General features: G+C 34.7%; 1 protein-coding gene across 5 annotated transcripts in view; it reads right to left on the bottom strand.

The window, feature by feature from the left end:
* LOC149779434 (dnaJ homolog subfamily B member 6-like) overlaps positions 1-17,670 on the bottom strand; it is a 76,484-nt gene that overhangs the window by 4,966 nt on the left and 53,848 nt on the right. For 3 of the 5 annotated variants that reach the window (XM_089940094.1, XM_089940096.1, XM_089940095.1), the window contains exons 6-7: positions 10,464-10,679; positions 5,520-5,630 (exon numbers count right to left, since the gene is read on the bottom strand). In XM_089940094.1, coding sequence (XP_089796220.1) covers positions 5,520-5,630; positions 10,464-10,679 — 327 coding nt within the window. The remainder of the gene's footprint in view (positions 1-5,519; positions 5,631-10,463; positions 10,680-17,670) is intronic. The other 2 variants (XM_089940098.1, XM_089940099.1) reach the window with 1 other exon arrangement.

The following is a 17,670-nucleotide window of genomic DNA, read 5'->3' as shown; positions in this document are numbered from 1 at the left end:
ATTGCTAGTTTATTGCATTTATTTATATATATATATACACTGTATATAATCAGTATATATATATATATATATATATATATATATATATATATATATATATATATATATATATATATATATATATATATATAATAATAATAATAATAATAATTATGAGGACTTTGTATAGCGCCTAATCTTTAAAAGCTCTAAGAGCTTTACAACATCAGACAACACCTACAAGATAAAAAACATATAATAATATTATTACAAAAACAAACACCATGAAATTAGAAAAAAAAACATTAGAAAATTAAAAACATGCTGAGAATATTTCAGGTAGGAAACATTATATATACAATGACAATGAAGATTACTGGAATTCATTCAGAACATTCTATAGTGAGGACATTTATGATTATTTTGGATTTAATTCACAAGACTAAGTATCTCTTAAATTTTTACTTTGTAACTAGGAGAAAATAAATTATTTGTTCATTTTACTTAAATTGTTGGTTTCACTTCCTTTCTGATAAATACTGTAAGATCCAGAGTTATAACAAGAATTTGGAAGCTTGTTTGCAATCTTAATTTGTTTAAAACATTTCAGAGTTATTACAAATTGTCTTTTAAACTTATATTAACTTTCTTTTGGAGTTTTCATTATCCCTTGTAAAGATTTTAATTTCATCCATTTGAGAAATCTTTCATGAAACCAACAAGCCCTCAAAATATCATCTAAAGTGGAGAACTTTTGTTTTAAATCCGACCCAGGAATGGTCTCAGGAGTCTGCTTGTGCTTGCCACACATTACAATCTTTCTGAAGCAAAAGCATCTTTAACAAAACAAGTGATATAGAATATTCTGATTCAGTATTTTGGTGTGAAAGGAAGTTTTCTTGATGAAAGTGCTTTGGGTTTGATTGGGAAGTCTGTCTCTGGTTTTGATGGAGAATTAAATAAATTACAGATTAAAAAAATCAGATTCAGAAAGAAATAATTGAAATACAAATTCAGAAAGAGGAATGGTGAGGCAAATGCAGAGAGAGAGAGAGAGAGAGAGAGAGACAGTGGATGGAAGGGAGAATTACAAATGCAGATGCAATAAGAGAAGCAAATGCAGATGCAGAGAGCAGGAAAAGAAATGGAAATTCAGAGAGAAAAAGAAAAGAAACAGATGAGAGAGAGAGAGAGATAGAGAAAAAGAGAGAGAGAGAGAGATATAATACAGAATAAATGAATTAAAACTGGCAGATGGAAACCCACTCACCCACTTACACACAATTTCAGGTTTTGATGTTGCCAGAAATATTACTTTAGTACCACTTTTTTTAGCAAAAGAAGCAGATAAATACTTTCCTCACTCTGAGAAAATTCCTGAAGACTTTAAAAGGTCAAGAGAGTATTGGACTTAATTATTACAAAGTTAGACATGATACTGGTCCTCCTACAAAAAAATGAAAAAAATGTGCAGCTGGTTTTGGGGGTCCTCCCTGAATGGGGTTTGGGGGTCCTTCCTGAATGGGGTTTGGGGGTCCTCCCTGAATGGGGTTTGGGGGTCCTCCCTGAATGGGGTTTCAAGGGGTGGCACCCATGACCTGGGGATCCAAGGGCTGGAGCCTCCAGCCAAAAATGCATTTTGTACTCATACAAATCAGTTTCTTGTAGACCCTATTATCATAACATATAGCATCATATAAAAAATAAAAACTTATCAAAACTTTAAACAGTACTTGAAGAATTTCAAAATGTTCATTGTCACATCAACTTGCTGATGATATCTCATGTGCATGTTAGTGTTCACACTGTAATTCAGTCAAAATAATTTATCAATTTTTGCAACAAATATCATATTACAGTTTTCTCTTTTCATAATAAATCTGTAAAATAAAACAACCAAATACATCAGTTATATACAAAGAATCCCATAAATTCATTTGTCTTTTCCTTGACTGTACACATCCTGTCATCCTGTTGATACTGACATGGTAGTCATGCTCTTTTCACAGCCTTGGCGAAGATTTCTTAAGCATTCTTTTTTTCACCAGACTTTTTGGCTCGGTGTTCAATCTTTGATTTTTTTTTCTCTTCAAGCTTTTCTTTGTATTGGCCATAATTTGAGCTTCTGATATTCAATTTCTCTGTATGCTGCATCTTTTGGAGTGCTGCTCCAACTTTTCCAACCACGATTAGCCTAATTCAAATCCTTCTTGCAAAGATCATAAAATGCCAGTCCTCTGGCATTCAGTGTTTTTATGAAATGACCAACTACATTTCCATCAACTTTCTGCTTGAACCATTCCCATTTCTACACATTTTTCAAACCTTTATGTTTCCTGGTCTCTCTAAAAATTTAGGATGCCAAGTTTTGCAAGCATGCTTCTTTCTTTCTATTTCTTTCAGTTTCCGTTACACAAAGAATCATTGGATGAGTAGAAACTTTTGACCAATCAGAATTGTCTTTATAACAACTGTGTGTTAAATAATATACAGAATAAATATTTTACAGGGATCATTTTGGAATGGGACTGGACAGCCTGTTTCTAAAAACCGGATCAGAGACAATATATAAAAGTGACTATATCGAGATAAATCAGATTAATTCAAGTATTAAAAAAATGGAATTCAACTTTAAAAGAGAAAAATCATGTCTGCAAAGTGCACTTATTGACAGAACTCAAGTTATCTACATTTCACTATTGGTATTGCATTGTGCTGTTTATGATGAAGTTTACGAATGTATCTTCAAGGGTTAAAAGTTACTACCTGAGACATATTGACAGACATTTAGGAATTGTAGAAAAGAAACTGAACAAACCTATGGTGATTTTGGATGGGGAAAAAGAACAACTATCTGATCAGTGTTTCTCAGCCAAGACGACTGATCAAGATTATGAAACTTCAGGCACCTCATTATAATTTAAGAGTTCAAGAACTGCATCTAGTGATGTTAAGACCTATCTTGATGAGTAAAAAGTGTTTAAATGCTAATTGCACATGTCATGATTATTGCTTGACTCCCAAAGTTTCATTTGTCAACAAGTCTTCATTTAAGCATTATTTTGGTAAAAATCATTTAAGTCTGATACAAGTACTTCCAAATCTCAATCTGGTACGTGATTTAAAAATCAAACATCTGATAATCAGAAATCTTTACCTATTCCTATGTGAGTTTATTCTAAAAAGAAAAGGGCAAATCATTTCAGATTGCTACAGGTTGAAAAATAAGCAACAGAATAAAGACAAAGTTATTCCAAATGCTCTTATTTAAAAGAAGTCACGGTCATGGTCTTGTATTGAAAACAAATTCGTTGTGTCCAACAAACCCCAAGTCTGATTAAATTCTGGAGAAATCTTAACCAATTATGTCAAAAGGTTCTATATCACTATTCATGATTCTGAAAAGCTTATCCCCATTAAAACATTAAGTGACATGGAAGCTTTTCAGAGTCTTTTGTTATCATGTACTTTGCCTTTGTCTGAGAGGTCTTCTTCTGGTGAAAGTGTGTGAATTTGTGAACGTTTCTTTCCATTTTGTCAATTCTGCATCAGACTTTTGTCTCTGGACCTATGACTGTTGGAGAAGTGACTTCTTTACTGATTGAGATACTCTTTATAAGTATGCATTGACCTAGCTGGAGAGGGGCCCCGAGTGGCTGAGTGGTCTAGAGTGCTCGCCGTTCCGGATCACTGCCATCTCACCTCTGTCTGTGTGGTTTGAGTCCAAGGTTCGGCTAGCATGGGTATGTGGGAAAGCCTGCCAGTAGCTTCTCGTGGGTCGGTGGTTCTTCTGTGGGTTTTCCAGGGTTCTTCCTCCATCAGTTATACTGGCCGCCATGTATAGCCTATCTTGTGCTGAAAAAATGGCGTTAAACCCCAGAACAACAACAACAACAACCTAGCTGGAGATAAGGTTGTGGTTAATAGAGTTATTACTGACAGTTCTTGTCTGGATTAAAAAGTTGATCCTATTGAGATTGAATCCCTGATGTGTATCCTGCTTGTGCAGTTACTACAGCTATGGCAAAGAAAGCTCTTAAGAATGATGTTATCAGGAAATTATTCCTTGAGCTGACACATTTATTGATCAGTCTTTTGATAAGGTCACTTTTCTTCCTAGCACTGATCAATCAATAGATGATATTGATCACAGTGATCCTCTTTTTATTACTCATTATCTCTATTCTAATTAGGGTGACAAAAGACAATAATTCAGTGCTGAATAGGAACAAAATCCTAAGATCTGTTTGTTTCAGAGGGCTACTAGTGACATTAAAGCCATACAAGTCCTAGTTTGTTACTTTGTGAAAATGGGGTCTTTATGAGAAAATGTAGATCACCTGAGGTATCAGTTGGTGAAAAGCGCTCAGTGTGCTATCAGACTGTCATTCCAAGGTTGTACAGAGAGGAAATTCTTAGTTTACCTGATGAAACTCCCACTTAGAAATCAGTAAGACTTGTCGCAAGGTCTGAGTCATTTTTATTGACCAAAGATTAAAAGTAATGTTTCTAAATATTGTAGATCAAGTCACTTATCAAATAGTAGGAAAACCCAATCAGAAGATACCTAATGCTCATCTGCAACCTATTCCTGCATTTGACGAACCATTTAGCAGAATAATGGTTTCTTACTTAAGACTTAGACAGGCAACCAATACTTGTTGATCATAATGTGCGCATCTACAAGATTCCCAGAGGCAATTTCTTTCAGAAATATTAAAATTAAAACCATTGTAATAGCTTTGATCAAGTTTTATTTCATACTGTTGGCCTTTTCAGATCTGTCCGGTCTAATCAGGGGTCAACTTTTCCAAAATGTTATGCAGGAAAAGACTGGGGCAAAGGTGTTCATTCGCTGTTGTTTGCTGTTAGGGAATCAGTTCAAGAATCATTATGCGTTTAGTCCTTTTGAACTAGTTTTTGGATATACTGTCCATTGACCAATGAAGTTATTAAACAAGGAAGATCTTTTACATGAATATTTCAAGATTAATCTTCTTCACTATGTCCTGGATTTAAAATATAAGTTGTCAAAGTAGCAAGAACTAATCTCCTCTACTCAGTCAAAAATGAAATTATAACGAAAATACAGCAGAAAGGAGTTTTCTTATTTTGTATTCTGAAGCCCATACTGGACAGATTGCCTCAGTGTGTTAACTTTACATAATTTATGTCTTGTACATAACAGTCAACTGATCAACGTGGTCACTGGTCGCCATGTATGTGATACCAAATACTTTCTATATAATATCTGGTAAGTAGAAATTCATGTAGCATTTATGTTTTAAATATTGGTAAAAAAAAATTAAATTTATTTATGAAAATTCCTTTTCTTTTTAATCTGTGTACTTCTTCAGTTTTTCTTGGTACCAGTAATCCTTTTGTATCTTCCTTCTTTTATCTCTCAGGTTCTGTGGTAAGTTGTCCTTCAAGATAAAGGTCACGTATCAACAAAGACCAATTCTGACCTATCCCCAGGTTGACTGCTATTTCAGGTATGGCTTTATATTTATACTCTCTAAGTGTACAAGATAACTTACTTCTTTGTTACAACTTTTTTCCCATTCACCATTTTTGTGGATGTTGATGTTGACCGAAAAGATCCACCACTGGAAGGCCCACCAAATGAGGTACTTGAAAATGTGGTCACTCTGAAACAGAATATTATACAGTTTTGCCTTAATACTGTTAAATACACAAACACATCTAGAGTTATCTTTTATCAGACAGTTCAAGTATTTCCTAGTACAAGTGAAATAGTAAATAAGCACATAATATAAATGTCCCCAGCTTCTTAATATAGCTTTGATTTTAAAAAAAAGTTAGCAATGAATGATGAAACTTAAATGTGTTCTCTTTTATCACAAGCTTATGGCTGACACTGACCTCCAGTACACTATGGGATAAAACAACTTGATCTACACTGTTGATAGCTTGATGTGTTATATATGCAAATACAGTCTGATAAACACAGTACTCCCGGACTACAAGGTATCTCATTATGACACTGTCCATTTTATAATGCTGGTCAAGGTATAGATACCATTTCATTATTTAATAGTAACTGTATCAAAATACCTCAATATAATTTGACCTCACCTATATGGCAGGCTACATGTATGACTGCCATGAACACAATTATAATAAGGGAGTACTGTAATTACTGTATATACTTGCTGCAAGTTGATTCCAACTGCAAAAGACATAGCCCTTTATCTGCCATTACATATTGCAGGGTCTATGTTCTTTGTTCTGCTGATTACTCCTAACTGCATAGACCCAGATCTAAAAGTGCATTATGTGATGGCAGATATGAATCTGTGCAGTTTGCAGTTGGACTTTATTAATAATGGAGTATAATGGTATACAATAATCATATGGAAAACCGTTTTTTCCAAATACAATATTCTCACAAACAGCTGTAAGCATGGACATGGTGGTGGGGTGTGATGGAAGTTTTTTTCAAGAGTGTGGCTACCATAGTAAAATCAACCTGATGAGATACAATACAGAATATTTAAATTAAAATTTGATCCCCTTTTTGTGCCTACGTCTCTGAAAAATAATGTGAACTTGACACATCCCATTGGAACTTTCTTATGCTGCCCAAACCAAAGCAATATATTTCTCTTTTCATATTTATCCTTTATACAGTGGAACCTGTTTTGAAAGACCACCCTTTTTGACAAAAAAGTATGGTCTCTCAAGGCAGGTGGTCATAACAGGTCACAATGCTTCTATAATCAATACATTTGTGCATTGAGAATATGGTCTCTCAAGACAGGTGGTCTCACATAGCAGTGGTCTTTCAAGACAGTTTTCAATGTATACTATTTTCTGTTCAGTGAATCTTTCCTTCTGACAAATCCTAAAATATGACAACTCCTCAATAATAACCACAACTGACTATTATTAAAGGTAAAATCAGAGATAACTGCAATGTGCACATGAAATGGAAGTACTTTTGCCTTATGAAAACTACTGACATATGTATCAGTTCTTTATCTGTAACCATAAAGATCCTCAGGGGTGTTTTTCTTGCTTTTGTTCTTTATGCTATGTTTGGAACACTATCAAATAGACACAGAAATGAAAGACAACACTGCCATGTGGATCTGAACACAAGATTTTGTGGTTTGGAGGCATTCTTTTATGTTAATGCTTTAACAAACCTGGCCATCAGCATTCACATCTCACTGGGTAAAAAGTATATGCTGTTCACATGATCCCTACCTCAGCATATGAAAATTATGTACTGTTCACATGACCCCTACCTCAGTGGATGAAAATTTAGTACTGTTCACACAACTCGCATCTCACTGGGTAAGAAAAACTGTTTACATCACATTTCAAACCTCACTGGGTAAAATTTATATACTATTCACATGACTGCAGGTGCAGCAGACAGTCTGAGTTTATACCTGTCTAACTGAGATGTTCTTGACTGGTTACTGTATCTATATATGGTTAGAAAAATGGGACTGACAGTATGGTGCCTCCTTAAGTTGTACTACAGTTAATTCTTTAAGAATACTCTTAATGTGCCTAGCAGAGACTTTTGTAATTTACATGTATTTACCAGTAGTACTCCTAACAGTAATTTACATGTAATTACCAGTAACACTCTTAACAGTAATTTATAGTAATACTCCTAACAGTAATTACCAGTAATACTCCTAACAGTAAATTAACATGTATTTACCATTAATACTCCAAACATGTAATTTACAGTAATACTTCTAACATATAATTTACATGTATTTAATAGTAATACAACTAACGTAATTTACAGTAATACTTCCAACATGTAATTTACACATATTTACCAGTAATACTCCTAACATGTAATTTACATGTGTTTACTAGGAACACTCCTAACAGTAATTTACAGTAACTCTCCTAACATGTAATTTACATGTATTTACCAGTAATACTCCTAACATGTAATTTACAGTAATACTTCTAACATGTAATTTACATATATTTACCAGTAATACTCCTAGCATGTAATTTACAGTAATATTCCTAACATGCAATTTACATGTGTTTACTAGGAACACTCCTAACAGTAATTTAGAGTAATACTCCTAACATTAATTTACATGTATTTAATAGTAATACTCCCAACATGTAATTTACAGTAATTTTCCTAACATGCAATTTACATGTATTTACCAGTAATACTCCTAATATGTAATTTACAGTAATACTCCTAACTTGTAATTGACATGTATATTCTCCCAACATGTAATTTACAGTAATATTCCTAACATTTAATTTTACATGTATTTACCAGTAATACTCCTAATATGTAATTTACAGTAATACTCCTAACTTGTAATTTACATGTATTTACCAGTTATACTCCTAACAGATATGTGGTTTCATTTATTATCAAACAAAAATTTGGTGATGTTGTGAATAAGATCAATGTTTTGACCATCAGGTTCTGCTTCCCATTAAGTCATTCAATAATCTATTAAGTTGTCTCAATAGTGCCAGGTCAAAATGGGGATATTTTTCAAGTCATCTTCAGGGCCCCGAGTGGTCGAGTGGTCTAAAGCACTCTCTGCTACGGATCACTGCCATCTCACCTCTGTCTGCATGGGTTCGAGTCTCGGATTCGGCCAATGTGGGTTTGTAAGAAAGCTTGCCAGTAGCTTCTTGAGGGTTGGTGGTTCTTTTTCAGGGATTTCCCCGAGTTCTTCCTCCACCATTGATATAGGCTGCCATGTATAGCCTATCGTGTGCTGAAAAATGGCGTTAAACCCTATAACAACAACAAGAAGTCATCATCAATCTGGTAAGGTGCAGAACTGAATTTGTTTACAAAATCAGTCACAGAAACTGAAATAGAAAATTGGTCAAATCACCCGACGTGACCAATGCTGAACCAGATTCCTTAATCAGAACACACAACACTTTAGTACATTTTTTGATGTTCAATTACTGGAAAAATAGTTTTTCTATATTAACACCAGCGTTGGACAAAATGAATAGTTGGGGTAGATTTTGAATAATGATGAACCTTTTAATTATATTCCAATTCGATAATTCCCCTGATTATGTTATTCAAGAATAACAGGAAAAACATAAATGTACACTGCAATAACTGCTTGCCTCCCTCCATAAATAACAAGGGGGATGGAAAATTAGTTCTCCATTATTCTTGTCGAAACTATTTTTGACAAGGTCTGATTAACATCATCTGATACTGATATATAAACTTTCTAGACTGCTGAATGCTGATGGACTAGGAATCAACAAAAGCATTCAGATAACAATCCTGGCAGGTTTTGAGATGATCTTCCGTCTTTTTTTTTTTTTCAATTACATGTAATTAAATTTACTACTATGCCACATGCTGCTTTTGACAGGGTAATCCATTATATCCACAATATGCACATTTTAGAATCTAAATGGATGAAAACAATTAAAACATGATCAATTAGTTTGATTTCAACCATCAAGTTTTCTCAGTTAAACTAAATTAAGTCATGTAAACTCAACGACCATTCCCATTCCTTGTTGTGAAATTTCTTTTATGAAAGTAATGTATTAAATGGTTACCTGCATTTTAGGGTCATTGACCAGGCATCAAACAGTAGTTTCTCACTGATTATAGCAGTCACTCAAGTATATTAACAATACAAATAAAAGGTTTGTTTTCCCAAGCAAGCCAATGTTTACATAAAGACATGTCATGTTAATTGATCTGCAAATGGTCCATACAATGCACTCCAGTCAATCTGCAAGTGTCACTTTAAACTGGCTAATCTCTTAATTATTGCTTTTTAATGTTTTCTAATTTCATGGGGTTTGTTTTTGTAATCATATCATTATGTTTTTTATCTTATAGGTGTTGTCTAATGTTGTAAAGCACTTAGAGCTTCTAAAGATTGGGCGCTGTACAAAGTCCTCATTATTATCATTATTATTATTATTATATACTTGAAATATATCATGGTTACTTTTTGGGGGAGGGGACAGTGGTGAATACTAAATATATCCATCAAAAAAGATTTACAGAGTTTATGACAAAAAATATTAACAGGCATTTAATCATTAGGTTACACTTTTTAATATTAACAGGCATTTAATCATTAGGTTACACTTTTTAAAAAAATAGTTAACGGTCCATCACTGAAGTCACTGTTTTATATAATATATTCTGGTGGTTCAAAATTTTCTGGGATTGCTAAGCCAAATTTTGCAAAAACACAAAACTGGAAAAAAAAATTGTGCAAATTAGATAGTAAAATACAAGACGGGAATAGTGTTTCAATTTAGTTGACTTGTGAAATTCACTATGGTCATACTGGACCAAAATTTTAATAATGCAAGAAAAATGGAAATAAAATTGTTCACAATGGGCAATAGCAGGAATGGTGGTGTTTACAGAAATGTAGAAAAGACATAAGATGGTCAGCAATTCATTGTAGGGTACAATCATATTCAGGCTGAAGAGTATGGTCAACATTTACCCTACTGGACCCTGGAATCCCGAAGAGAATGGAAAGCCAAATGGGTCATCAAAAATGGATGGAAACCCAAAGTTGTAGGAGGAGGTAAACCCAAAAGGTATACGTCCGAAGGATGATTCTAGCGGATGAAACATGCCGTGCGGCCTCTCTCGATGTCTACGACCAGATGAAACAGCTGGATCACCCCTTTCCCGTTGCCGTCGCATACGCCTCCTCCTAATACATGAAAACATCACGGGGGATAAGAACCCCATGCTAGCATAACAACCAAGATGACACATGACACACCACTAAATGGAAGCCATTACAAGCAGCCATGCAAAACCGAGAGGTTAAAAGTGCCAATCCAAAGTTACCAATACCACTGACATGCTCATGCAGATATGTAAATAAAAGAAGCGAATTTAAACAAAATAAAGGAAATACAAGAAGCTTGAATAAGATCAATTTCACATTATTTAACTAAATGCAAAATTCTAAATTAAAAAAAAAAATTGGTAACTCATGATACAAGGTGAGAATTCATACTAACTGACTACTTTCATATTAGGAAGCATCGCACATGAGTGCCGGTTCATGTTTCCTGCAAATGTTAAGCCCATGTCTACCAAATCTTTATGCCATGCACCAACCCACCAGTATTGAAAAATACATCTACAAGTTTTCATTAGTGGGTGTCCACCCATGTCTGTTACTGTTAGGATTTCCAAAGTCACAAAAGGTGATAAAACTATGATGACAGTGAACATATATTTTAAAAGAATGTTTCTGGCAATGAAAACATTCAAAGTTTGTGATAGTCAGCCTAGTTGCAATGTAAAGTGTTTCACAGCCATTAGTGTAATGTATTTTTGAGGTTAGGGGAAGATTTAATTTGTTTTGAGGTTGACAAAAGTGACAAATTTATGCAAATACACAATTTGTCATGCGATTAGGGATTTTAAGTTTGGAAAGAAAAGTAAATCAGAAAATACAGGTGTTTATTATAATAAATGCTGGTGGATAATGATTATACACTAAAATTAAACAAGACTTTTTAGCCTCATTTTCAACACATGAAAGGCTAAACATGCTGGCTGATATATTTGGTGGAGGAAGAACCAGCAACTCATAGGAAGCTACTTGCAAGCTTCCCCACATACCCATGTTGGCTGAGCCCAAGACTCAAACCCACACTGACAGCGAACTGTCAGCGAGCTGTAAAGGTGATTGCCTCAGACCACTCATGGCGACCACAAAATAATGCAAGTGTTCAAGGAAAATATGATAGTACTGTGCAGATGAAAAAGTTATGGTAGCAAAACTGTTGAAGCAACCAAGATTATCTCATTTTTGTGCTTTTATTTTCATTTGTTCCTCTAACATGGTGTGGAAAGGACACAGTGTCTGCTGCCCATGGGATCTTCTGTGCAACACTGAAAAGGTAAAAGGTATTTTGCTGCATGACAGAATCATCTCCTGTACAAGATAAGGGTTTCTTTATTGTTCCTTAACACATAAGTGTAGGCATGTCTTTCAAAGCAGGCAGCTTCTTTAGATGCAGGGTGTGAGATTATGAGAGAAATTTAATATAAAATCTAACTTTGTCCAAAGCAAACTTCATGGCTCAAAAGAGACATTTTTAGTTTAAATCTCCTACCTTACACAAATGATTGCAACAATTCATTTGATTGGTTGCTTTATGTAGATAATAAACCCACTCCATATACTGTGTTGATAAAAACTAACATTGGTGTGCAGAAAAGACTTAATTCAGTCAGTGACTTTGATATTTTAACTTCAGAATCAATAGGCTTCTTCCCTACCCCAAGTGTAAGCCAGCCACAATGTCTGGTCCTGTTCTGTGATGTAGAACAAAAGTGATTGTTCAGAAATCATTTTTCTTATTTCTGCCACTTTGGCCTTGACCTCTGACCTTTTGAAAAAAAAGCTTACAGTCTGTTTCCTTACTGCAAGTGCATGCCAGCCACAATGATTATTCCTGGTATATGACTGACGTAATGTTATTGTGTGGAAACCATTTTCATTCTTGTGGTGATGATTACCTTGACCATGATCTTTTGGCCCCAAAATCAATAGGATTCTTCCTTACAAAAAGTACAAGTCATCCATAAGGTTCAGAAACTGATGAAGAACTCAAACTATTGTGTGGAAACTCTTTTTAGCCATATAACCTAGACTTTTGACCTCAAAATTCATACACTTTTTAACTCTGGTGGTATAATCCATCTTGCTGAAAATGTTTTGACTGTTGAGATCTCTCTTTACACATGAAATCAACTGGATTGCTCCCAAAGCGGGTTGTGGCAGGGAACTATATAATTCACTGGTACAGGTTACATTATACCATTTACAAAAGCCCTAAGGCAGTTTCACACCTGTTGCAATGTACATATTCAGTTCAAGTTAAGGTCAGCTAAGAGTTTCACTTAGAACAACTATCTATCAAGTCAGACTACTAGTTCTTGGCAGAAACTCCCCAGTATATATGACCATTTCAAGGGGCTTGCTAACAGCATTAGGGTACCAACAAGTAAACCATTTCCACTGTAATGTCCCCACCTTCAATGACCACATCTTATGTGATCTTGATGGGGAACATTACAAGCTTTAAAATGAGATACGGTATGTCTCTGGATAAAGTGAGGTACTTGCACTGGTCCAGACAACCTCCCATTCCATTCCCGTGTCCCACACTTAAGTCAAACCAGGCATGCTGCCATTCCACTCCCATTTCCCCACAAGTAATTCATTCCTGAACCCTGCTAATCCAGTCCATATCCTCCACTAAAGATTGCCTGGACACCTTGCCATTCCAAACCCCATATCCAATTAAATGTCATTGTTTGACCAATAAATTAGTCAAAAGAACTTATAAAAAATGGGTCTTGTATCAAAGCACATGTAATAACATCAGTCAAACAGTGTATATAGCAACAACTCAAGGCAAATTTGATTCTCTCAAGTATTGCAGGAGTTGCCAAGAAAACAACCTGACCATGTGACATTTGACAAAATAAATATCACTGCACAAAAAATATACATTAATGTTAATCACTCTGAACACCGAGCAACTTCTGGTCATCCAAGTGAAGCAGTGTTACAACAGTGCATTCCGATCTACATATGCAAATAAACCTGGCTCAAAACAATGTCAAGTGAGACACAAGGGAAACTGTTTTAAACTTATCAAGCTGTCCATGTTAATGTCAACACCACTGACAACACAGGCAACAACTCTATACCAGTTAAGTAAACTAATGGAATGCTGATGCAAAGCAAATATAATTCTGAAAAGAAATCCAGATGCAGAATAACAACCAGAAATGGCCCCTGCCTTCACAAAATGAAATGAAAAACAGAAAATAACCATCAAGTACCAAAAAAAATAGGAAGTAGTATCTATCATCTGTTTTTATAGAAAAACATGATATTTGAAACCGTGTCGATCAAGAAGATGTCCATGGTCTGCATTTCCAGCATGTCCCCAAGTTTTCATAATTCGGTCATTAGCAAGAAATGGCCAACACTGAGGCTAATGTAGGATGTGGATGGACATTTATGCCCAAGTGAATACTATTCTGGGCAATTGCCTACAAAATAGATTCATACAGTCTTTCACTGAGAACATAGAAAGACAAGCAGCATACTGCCAGTTTCTGAATAATGAAATTTCCATTGCCAGTTTGAATTGCATTTAGTTAAAACTTTGGGGTCATACCAAATACACCTTGTTTACATAGATATACATCCCAATTAAACCATGCAAAAACAACAAAATAAAATACTCTGGCTGATGCATGTAAAGCTATGACAAAGCAAATTTAGATAACTTGGTTGCTGTTGTTGTTATAGGGTTAAATGCCAATTTTCAGCGCAAGATAGGCCATACATGGCATCCAGTATAAATGGTGGAGGAAGAACCCGGGAAAACCCCAGAAAGAACCACTGACCCATGAGATAACTTGGTTGAAGCAACATTGGATCTTAACTGCTATAACATCTTAGATCTGATTTAAGGTCAAAATGTTCAGAACTAGCATTTCACTTTAAGTACAAATAATGCAGAGTTTTATGATGAGCATGGATTGTTAAAGCAAACAACAACTGTTAATTTCAATGCAGTCTTGAACATGTCTAGTGGTGTTCTTTAGTGTAATGACAAAATCCTGTGTTAGACCATTTTACATTTTTGAGAAGGATAAATAATAATGACATCCTGCCCATAAAATTGCACTCCTAAAGGTTCAGACTCATTAAGACATTTCTAGACAGGCTATTTAACAGAACCTATGTTTCAGCAATTCCACGTTAGCTTAAGCAGGTTAGTAAATTATGTGCCTTTCAAAATATCTTCATCTTTAACTAAATGAATCAAGTACCTGTGGCCCCCTCCCATCAAAACAGTCTTTAAGTAGGCGGAGTGAAATAATATTATTGCATGTAAAAACATTTATTCTGTAAGTGTCAAATTTTCTTTTAAACATCATGGCCAGTGAAGGTAAACTTACATTTTCAGTTTCTCAACACACCACCACCACCAATGTCGTGCACTATATTTCTTGCTGTTTATAATAAGTGCAGGCTACAATAAACTACTGGTTTTTATTAATGTCATTTGTATTTTCTGCACAGGAGAAAACCTTTAACAATGAAATTCATCCTTGGTGTAGAGCTGGACAAAGAGATGGACTGATGCAGTCAGCCAGGCAGACACGCACATGGAACCAAAAGTGATGGATATGTCAGCCAAGTCCATTGCAACATAATTAGAAGTCCTAGTGCAGAAAATACTTCCAGTGATAAAAACAAATGCACCAAAAATAGGTTAACAGTGAGGACTACATATTATCCCCTATCATAACATCTTTCCGATACAAGCAATAGTTCTCTTAAAATAGAACTTGAATGAAAACTTTTATGAAGCTAGAAATGTGCTCTTGGAATAAAGATGTCCCACCTCATTACCAGACAAAAACAAACAATCAACTCAACCAAGGTGTGATGGACAGAGGTATGGACAGACAGACAGACAGACAGACACAGAGTAACACTATATGACCCTACCACTATCAAAGTGGGGCATACAAAACTGAAAACAAAGATATTAAAAAATTATGAATTACTGACATGGATACAAATGAATACTCTAAGAAAAGTACTCAAATACTGAAATACACTATTAACTCTGAGTATAAATTCAAACACTCAGGTGGTCTAAGTGGTTAGAATGTCCACCTTGGATGTGGGAGGTCATGGGTTTGAACCCCCACCAAATCATATCAGAGATGTATAAAAAATTACAAGCAGCTGCCTTGCTTAGCACTCAGCATTTTGAGGTTAGTGTTAGGACTGGTCAGCCAAGTGCCAGGATACTGTTACTGGTTGGGACATGATGCTAAATGTCTGCTGCATTATGCCCAGTGCTAGACATCAGTATAAACTGCCACAATGCAGACAGTGTCATGATATGACAAAACAAATTGTTAAAGCTACATTAAAAATCCAAATCACACACCCACATGAATATAAATTCTCAACTAAGAAATTTTTTAAAGAACTGCAAGTAATTATATACATGGCAACTGTCTGCAAATGAAAATATAAAACAACCATACATTTGAATATCAAAATTTAAGCTTTATTAAAACCTTTCAAAAACTGAACATGTAACTTTATGCTGCAATTGCATTCTGGGTATTTCTAAGCTTTTTTCCAAATATATGAAAAACAGAGTCCCTGAAAGGGACTGATACTCTACTGGCTGAATTATTTTTCCAGGAATCCAAGATAAGACCATTCTTTTTAACTGCTGAGTGTGGACACCCACCATCTCTGATATTCTAGAGCAAAACCAAGATTTTTAAGCTGGCCATTATGACAGCATATTGGATTTCAGATTGGTACACACCATTTAGGAGCAACAATGCATCATTTTAAGTCTTTTCAATGAAAATCCTATGAACCCTCCATTCAGAAGGAGTAGAAATAGCAAGATTTTCATGAGTGCTGATATTGACACCATTTTCATTTAGGACCAACTAAACCTTGGAATAAAGGTGACTTTACAATCTGAAGGCAATTCATCCAAGCTGCTAAAAGGAGCTGTGAAAACAAAATTGTGCTAGCAGTCAAATGTGCTCTAAATGGTCAGACAATGGACAAAAATATACTCAGGAATTTGGTTTCAGTATACACTCCAAAAAATGCTTTTCATGAGTTTGAATCAAAGTAGAACATTCCTTTCAATTTGTTTCAGCTAAAAGATGCATTGGCTGATTTTTAAAAAATTTTTGTTGTAGACTGTAGCTGTCCTTGTTTTTGCCATTTTTTGCTGCTAAGCTGGCAGGATCTGGTCATTTGAGAAATTTGAAGTAAATGAAATTTTTTATATTTAGCTATGAGCTACATGTAGAAATAATCTGCCAAAATACTAAACCACTTTCTACCAAAGCTAAATGTCTGCAACATACAATTCTACATAAAGTGTTCGTAATAAATTGTTGCCTTTAGTCCCAAAATAGTTTTTTTTCATTGTTTCTACCTTATATGCCAAAACTGCACAACATGATTTAATCTTGGCGAGAAGTAAAATGGATTAGATATATTATTGTGGCATAGACAAGTCTTATATAATTTCTTATCAAATTTTTATATAAAAATTTTTTATTATCTTTTCCAATAACAAGGTAGGAAAGGAAGAAACTTTGGTTTGTACAAAGAAAGACAACTCTCTACAGCATATTTAATTCTTTCCAGTTATTCTTTACGAAAAGCATAAAAAACATTGCTCCATGTCACCTTTAACTACAAAATCTGCGTAACCAATTTAATTTAGTTTATTTTCATGCACTTAAGCTAAAACAAATTTATTTTCATTACGTTCTTGAAAACCAACTCGGCCAGAGGAAATCATAAGCAGATGGCAGCTTAAAAGGTCTATGAAACTGAAAATTAGTTAAAAAATGCAATTAATTTTCGTGCAAGATGGGGTTGGGCTTATTCATCATGGAAACTGGCTTCTGTTCTACCCATGATGCAATGTTACCCAGGATGCAATGTGCAAAGCCATGCACATCTTGAAATTTAAATGCCAGGAAATGAATGCTGAAATGATCATCAAAACTGTGAGAAAATTATCACAAAAGGAATCGTGGCATTATTGACAGATATTAGAATTATAGCAGATCATTAAAATTACATTTCA

This window comes from Sinohyriopsis cumingii, chromosome 17 (genome assembly GCF_028554795.1).
Source record: "Sinohyriopsis cumingii isolate HCF-2022 chromosome 17, ASM2855479v2, whole genome shotgun sequence".
NCBI classification, from domain to species: Eukaryota; Metazoa; Mollusca; class Bivalvia; order Unionida; family Unionidae; genus Sinohyriopsis; species Sinohyriopsis cumingii.
This window is presented reverse-complemented; position numbering and strand designations above follow the sequence as displayed.